The following is a 7814-nucleotide window of genomic DNA, read 5'->3' as shown; positions in this document are numbered from 1 at the left end:
TTACATGACCAAACTAAACTACATCCTTTAGACCTTGAATCTTTGGATGTCTTGGAGCAGCGATAATGCTTTGTTCTTCGGGTGGAATGTGATGTAATGCAGCGCAAGAGACTGTATCTCACTGGTGTTGCCCTGCAATACAAAAACACTGAGTTAGTTATACCTCTGTTCCATGTGTTGCCATGGGCAAACTGTAGAATTAAATGGTAAATTTGTACGTACTGCTTCTATGTCTGACCGCAAAGATCCTTCGTCGCATTGATAAAATAGAATGTAACCCATGACATAAAACCCACAATCATTTGATCCAGCTGCCATGTTAGGACAATTTTGGCACAAGTCAATTGTGAAGTTACCAAACTTGGGAAAGCATGAACTGGGCCGCACATGTTGTATTGCTTTGTTTAATCTGCTCATAATAACCTTAGCCCAGGGTAACTTTCTGCCACCTGAGCCCAAATGTGCAAAATGATAGTCCTTCCATGTAGTTCCACCAAGTGTTGGTCCATATGGGTTGGAATCTAAAATATGAATGCACTTCTTGACCTTGTTGACAACATACAATGTCCAATGCCCCCTGCTTACCATGGGGACCATTATCTGACCGTGAAAAAAAAAGCATAAAATTAACAGGGTAACTTACAAAAGCATAACAATGTGATATGTTACATTTAAAAAGGAATTGTGTTTGGATTATGAAATACGATTGTTACCGCTTTGCATTGGTCCAACTCATCTGTCTCAGGCAATGAATTGTCTAGAAGTGTGTGGAGTACAGATTCATCAAAAGGTTGAGGATTGCGACTGTGTCGTTCCTGTTCCTCAAAGTTGAGTATTGACTGCAATAAACAATATAAATGGAGTGAGTGTACTTGGGTTGATCTAATTTGTATATGAAAATGGTGTATGTAAGTTACAATAGTTTACCCCAACATTAACATCAAGAACCAAACTGTTCGAACTCATGGAAGTCTGCTGATTTTTTGCATCATGAATAACACATTGGATGAAACACTGCATGAATCCATTGTCGAGACACTTCCCATCGGCAAAAGATTCATATATGTCAGAACATGTCGCTGAATATTCACCATAATCTATTATGGTCCTGGTGAATTTTTTAAATCAATTAGAGAGGTGGCGTAAATCTACAAGCATATAAACACATTTAGATTAAGTATGAACTTCGTACCTGCCGGTGTCAGATTGCAGACCACACAAATATTCGCGTAGAGCTAACACAGTTTGCATCTCCGAATCAAGAGAAGCCTGGCCAACCTGTGGAGTGTTTGTAGCTGGATCGGTTTCAACATAAACCTAAAAATATATATGAAAATATACATAAAACTCTGTGAACAATTTTGACAACTATAAAGAAAATGAAAATTACTGAGCTGACATAAAGTGGAATATACGTATGTGGAATGAAGTGTCATAAACTGGCATAAAATTAATGAGCTGCCATTACTGATACATATCAAGAGAAAGAAATACTCTTGCAAACTGCATAAATGAATATGTAATTTATCATAGACAGCTAGCAGTTATGTAAAAACTGCATGCAGATCTACTCAGCATATATGTATATGTAAATGGGCATAACACTGATTTGTAAGATGCATAACCTATTTAGACTGTGAAGCATGGCTGTACAAAATCTGTGATAAGTTGAACACTACAAAGAAAATGTAAATTACTGAGCTGACATGTTCAGATGGAGTCTGATCAAAGCATGGACCACTGTCAGGCAAGTCTGTTTCTGCCACTTGTTGTACGCCGCCAGTAGACTAACAAATGATGGTATAAATGGATTACAAATTTAGTAAACTGCTAATGATAATATAGAAAAACCACGAGGGGGTTTAGACATACCTTGATTTGCGGAGTCGCATCAAATATCGGCGCGTCAGGATCCATGTGTGGTGATGCTTTAGGAGTGACGTTTGTATTGGTCGGCATGTTCTTGCCACCGTCACCATGTTTACCCTGAAAGAATTGTAATGGTTATATGCTATTTACATAAAACGATTAATACAACCCTAGAATGAAAAAATACAATGATTGTAAAAACATTACCACTGAGGTTGTAGGTGTTTTGTTCTGTTTCGTTATATTTGTATGAACCAGTAGATCAATATCAGCTTCATCGGGACAACTTTCTAATAGTACACGAATATGCTGTTGCCTTAACAGTAATTCATGTACCTGTGTGTCTGTAAACTGCGTATCCAGCTGAGAAACTGGAGTAGACATATCGGGTACAGTTGGGGGGGGCCGGACACGTACATCCTTCTGTACGTGTCATGTAAACAAATAAAACATTGTTAAAAATAATGGCATCAAAACCATATCGATAAATGATTGCATAACTTTTTTATATTGACGTAAATACATTAAACAGACTAACCAGCTGTCTGGGGAAGAATATCATCTGATTTTGATGTGGTTTTCTGCACATCATAAGCATCTTCGTTGTCACCCGCCTCGGCACGGAGGACCTCATCAATTAACTCGCCAAAAACATCAGATAGATTGAATTGTTTCTCAACAATCTGCTGAAGAGTCTGTTTAATAACTGTACACGCCTTACCAACCTCCACATCAAAATGTGACAGCTTCTCTATGAAACCCATGCGGTGGCGGGATGGAAGCTGATTGAGCTTGCTTGATATCAAATCCCTGATGAGCGGGAGTTCGATGTGAATTGAGTGATGTCCAGATGGGTCAGGACGAGGAACATCAAAAGTGTTGGTCCTGGTCTTATGCTGTTGTAAATTGAAAATTATTAAGTAAATGTATAGCATATAACTGGATATTATGTTGAAATTCTATGACAAACAAATATATAAATAGAATCATGCCTTGAATTGTGCATGAACGGGTGGCACATCTGTGTAGCAGGTCTCTGAGGAGCTTCGGAACTAAAAAAATGTGTGAAATATGGAGTAAAACTAAAAAAATGATTGACACATAAGAAAGAATACCGAGCAATGTCCAAATGCTTCTTCTCCTTTGCGTATCTTGCCCTTGTCAGCTCTTGTCAGGGCTTGAATAATATTCCTATCAAAGTATTTGATTCGTGGTGTTCCACGTTTGTTCTGGGGTGCCGCTGAGTCATGCAAATGATCCAAATAATACAGCTGCAAAAGGCATAACATGAGTCATTATAAGACATAACAAAAGCATAAACTACGTGTATATGGATTTTGCATACAAGATTATGGGTACATGTAACAGACAAAAAAAGGATATGCTTACAAGAATAACGATGGAACATCCATAGATGGTTGTAGAAACGTTAGTAACGCTCCTGTTATGCCACTTCTTGGCAGCTTGGCATAAATCATTGAAAATAAGCTGGCACCAGTCAATCTGGTGGAAACGATCCATCTGCTCGGTTAAAAGAACCTCATGGTTCGTTATTCCCCAGCTGGCAGTAGGGAACAACAACCTATTGAACAATATCAAGAAAAAGCATCTGATGCTTAAATCATCGTCAGAACCTTTCCTCAAACGATCTTGTAGAGCTGTAACCCCAAAATCTTCTTTCGATAGCCCAAGTTCAGCTCTCAAATTGTTGGCAACAACAGCTTCATCGATGCCCAATGCAGTTCCTCCCCCAGCATTCGGTAAACCCAAAATTAGGTGCACCGTATCCTTTGTAATTTTCAGCTCCTTTCCAGGGCCAGCTCGAATTGTCATGTCATTGTGGTCGAGCTTTTCCATCAGCCAAGCTAAGTGTGATCTGCTGCCGAGTGCGTCCAGTCTCATATCAAGAATACTAGAAAATCCCCTACGTGCAATTGCTTGTTGCTGTCTGTCATTTAATATCTGTATGCTTACTAACACATCTTGGGGGTTGCATCTGACGTTCAGCTTCTGCTGGGAAAAATATATAAAATGAATATTGTAAACATTTAAATGTGCATAATCGCAACACAATGTTTAACTCAGACATCAAGACAACATGATTTCACGCATAAAAATGATATATTGCCATAGACATAAATATCTAACCTGTCGGGGTGGGGGCACTGCTTTCCTCCGCTTAGTGACTACCTTCTTCAAAACTTTCCCAGGGCTGTCGTCCAATTTACGCTTCTTGGATAATGGCATAAAGTCATCATCCTCATCAGCAGCATGCCTTGTCTCGGGTCTAACAGTACCCGCCGGAGCACGCGGTATGTCAACGCTGAAGCACTCCTGAGTAGACTGGATTATGATCCGTTTTGGATTGGAAGGTGGTCGGTCTACGTTCTTCATCACTGATGTTCCTGCCAAAATGAAACAACACATATACATAAAATACGTAAAGGATCAAAAAAAAGATAAGCACAAAGTCAATTCAGATCAGTTCATGACCATACATTGCATAAATGTATCAACAAAGCAGCATAACACAATATTGTAAATTGCATAAACTTGTGAGACTAACTTGATAAAACAAATCTGCTCATATGCGACATCCAATTAATGTATAACCTGGTTATTTCGTTTGAGCTGGCCCAATTTGAACAGCATTAGGTTTTATGGCATAATGTATTGATGTATGGATGATACTTCTGTCAACAAAACAGCATAACACAATATTGTAAATTGCATAAACTTGTGAGACTAACTTGATCAAAAAAATTCTGCTCATATGCGACATCTAATTAATGTATAACCTGGTTATTTCGGGTGAGCTGGCCCAATTTGAACAGCAATAGGTTTTATGGCATAATGTATTGATGTATGGATCATACTTCTATCAACAAATCAGCATAAACAAAGTATTGTAAACTGCATAAAGGTGTGATAGATTGCATAGTATACATTTGTGTCTCCAATTAACTATAAATTTATAATGAATTGGTATTTGATAAATCAAGCAATTGGCAAAAATAATAATGTGAACTCTATCTACGATTCAGATTGGAAGAGTTAAAGGTTGATGGCTTACCGGAATGTGGATGGGACTGGAGGGCGGCTGAATCCGAGACACCTGTGCAGGGGACAACCCAACGCGGCGCGGGGCTGTGTCAAATGCGTCGGGGACTCGACGTTGGGGACGAACCTCGCGACGGGGTAGGGGAGTCGGCGTTCGGCCGCCGCGGTGGAGAAGATCGAGGTCTCGGTTTCTGACGAGTAGGAGAACGCAGGGGCGGCACAACCGCCTCCTAGATTCCGGGGCCCTTGCCGGAGACGAAGAACAAGGACACGGCCTGTGTGCGGCGGAGAAGGCGAGGGCGTGCGGCGGAGAAGGCGAGGGCGGGTCTCTGCGGTGGTGAAGGAGAATGCGACGGCGGGGGAACTGCGGGGGAGAATCTTAATGCGACGGCGGCGGTTAGTCTAGGGTTCGCCGGGCGCCGAGGAGAAGCAGCATACGGCGGCGGATTTGGCTAGGGTTCGGCGGGAGCGATAGTTACGGGAGAGCTGAGCTGAGAAAACGACGGCTCAGTTCCTTGATTCGTGGGCCCGGATTACGTAAACTGCCCAGATTGCGGGAACACGATCTTTTCGTGGGCCCGGATGCCGCGAGACGTGCGCACACCAAAAGAGTGTAAACGGTAACAAAAAGGAGCATAACGCGTATATATAATTGACGTAACAGTGTATTACAGTAAACCAGTAAAGCGTGCGCGCCGGTCAGAGCACCTGGTCGGTGTCTGGTCGGGGCTTCCTGTTGTTAGAGAGAGCCCAGGGCTCTAAATACTATATATATATATATATATATATATATATATATATATATATATATATATATATATATATATATATATATATATATATATATATATATATATATATATATATATATATATATATATATATATATATATATATATACTGGGAGCTCACGGCTTCTAATAGTTACAGAAAGTCAGCCGCCTCTAGACCACACGTAACAACAAGGTGCATGCGGTCACACCTCCCCTCTGACCCGACTAGCCTGACTACCTCCACCCCCACGGGCCCTGCATGCGTACAAATTTAGAAAATTGGTTGGCATGCATAGAAACAACAAATCTTATTTGAATGCTTTATTATGTACATAAATATAGAATCTCTATAACCGCCATGCAGCTAGACTCGTTAGAAACATTTTATGATATATATACTAGTACAAAGTATGCTACACGGTGTAATTATTTATGCAATACGGTACGCTGCATAGAAAATTAGTTTCCTGCTGCATGTGCATAAATTTAGGATGACAAGAATGTGCGTTGAGAGAAAATTGATTGACATGCATAGAAACAAAAAATCTGATTTAAATGCTTTATTTCCCTATAAATATAGGATCTCTACAACAGTCATACAGTTAGACTCATTGGAACTAGTTTATGACATATACTAATACTAATTATGCTACACAGTATAAATATTTATGCAGTGTGGTACACCGCGTAAAAAATCTATTTTCTGTTGTATGCATACAAATTTAGGATGACAAGAATATGCGTTGAAAGGAAATGGATTGGTATACACGAGATTTATGAAAATCGTGGCAAATGACCTCATTTCTTAGAGCAGTTACCCTTTTCTAAATTTCTAATTCATAGCGTAAATGTGCGTAAATATCTTATACATATGGCGTAAATGGTAGGAACCCAATACACACTGGATTAAATAACGAGATAATGCATAAAATCAATAAATCGTTTGCATAAAATGTGAATAGAAATATCATAAATAGACAATAGGTAGCAGAGCCATGAACTAAAATATATATCGTAAAAACCTATTTACGTTGGTATAAATATGTATACAAAATATCATAAAAACAGGGTTATCGCTTGCGTTTAGGGGAGTTGCCGACGCCACACGCGCCTCTGGGATCCACCGTCGCTCGCGGATGTTATCGATTGCGAAGCGGAGCAGCACGTCCCTGCAGCACCACAGTCGTGCCCCTGGCCCTCACTCGCTCAGCGCCTCCATCAATGACAACATCTCGCCATGCACCAGGCGCTCGACGGTGGCCACCACCACTGCTGCCGAAGCCTACCGCGCCGCGCAACCACCGTCGTCACCGGGCCTAGCGTGCGCCGCCGCCGCTTGTCCGCTTCGGGAGCACCGTCGGCGCTTGCCCACCCGCGTCGGGAGCGTCAATGTCGCTTGATCCTAGGGGAGCACCCCACCGGTCGCTCGCTTCGGGCACCGGCGCCGCTGCTCCCGAGATCGCCACCGCTCGCTTGCCCGAGAGAACCGCCACTAAAACCTAATCCCTACCGGCTTGGGGTGCTTTTATAGCCGCCTGAACCTGGTGCGGCTGAAACCGGATGACACTGTTGAACTAGGGCTTTCTCTAGTTATTGAAAGCACATGACTCCAAATATATAAACTATATATATATTAATAAATATGTATCTATATACTATGTTCAATAAAATAAATTGATACTCGTTGTGATGCTATGTTCCAAATCAAATAATTATCTAAAATATAAATCTGAATTTGAATTATCTATTTTGCATTTGTATTCTATAGTATTTATATTCACATTCAGTTTAAAATATACTAATAAATAGTGACATCTAAATTCGTTTTCATACTTACCTGAACCGAATCAATCCCTGCTCTCAGCTTCAACGGGATACCAGTGCAGTCACGGGATCTGGGCGGCGGTCCCGCGCGTGCCCGCAGCGGCGCAGCCCGACGCGACAGCAGGGTCCACACCACCCGGCGATTTGCGCGCGGATCACACGCGTAGCGACAGCCTCCCCCTCGGCCTCGAATGGGCTCTGAGCCACTGACTACGCACAGCGGGGGTAGGCCCGTCATTTCGGCTGATGGTCCCTGCATAAACCCTACGGCTAAACAATAGCCAGCCC

At 41.5% G+C, this 7814-nt stretch overlaps 1 protein-coding gene across 1 annotated transcript; it reads right to left on the bottom strand.

Annotated features, from left to right (window-relative positions):
• Positions 1-255: 255 nt before the first annotated feature.
• On the bottom strand, positions 256-1919 carry LOC109945559 (uncharacterized). Its single transcript, XM_020551880.3, has 5 exons — positions 1873-1919; positions 1707-1787; positions 1193-1317; positions 928-1108; positions 256-839 (listed from the first exon to the last, which is right to left on the bottom strand). The coding sequence occupies exons 1-5, from the start codon at positions 1915-1917 to the stop codon at positions 672-674; spliced, it is 600 nt and encodes a 199-aa protein (XP_020407469.1). The 5' UTR covers positions 1918-1919; the 3' UTR covers positions 256-671.
• Positions 1920-7814: the final 5895 nt, after the last annotated feature.

This window comes from Zea mays, chromosome 4 (assembly GCF_902167145.1).
Source record: "Zea mays cultivar B73 chromosome 4, Zm-B73-REFERENCE-NAM-5.0, whole genome shotgun sequence".
In the NCBI taxonomy this organism is placed as follows: Eukaryota; Viridiplantae; Streptophyta; class Magnoliopsida; order Poales; family Poaceae; genus Zea; species Zea mays.
Note: the sequence above shows the minus strand (reverse complement) of the source record. Positions and strands in the feature narration are given on the sequence as shown.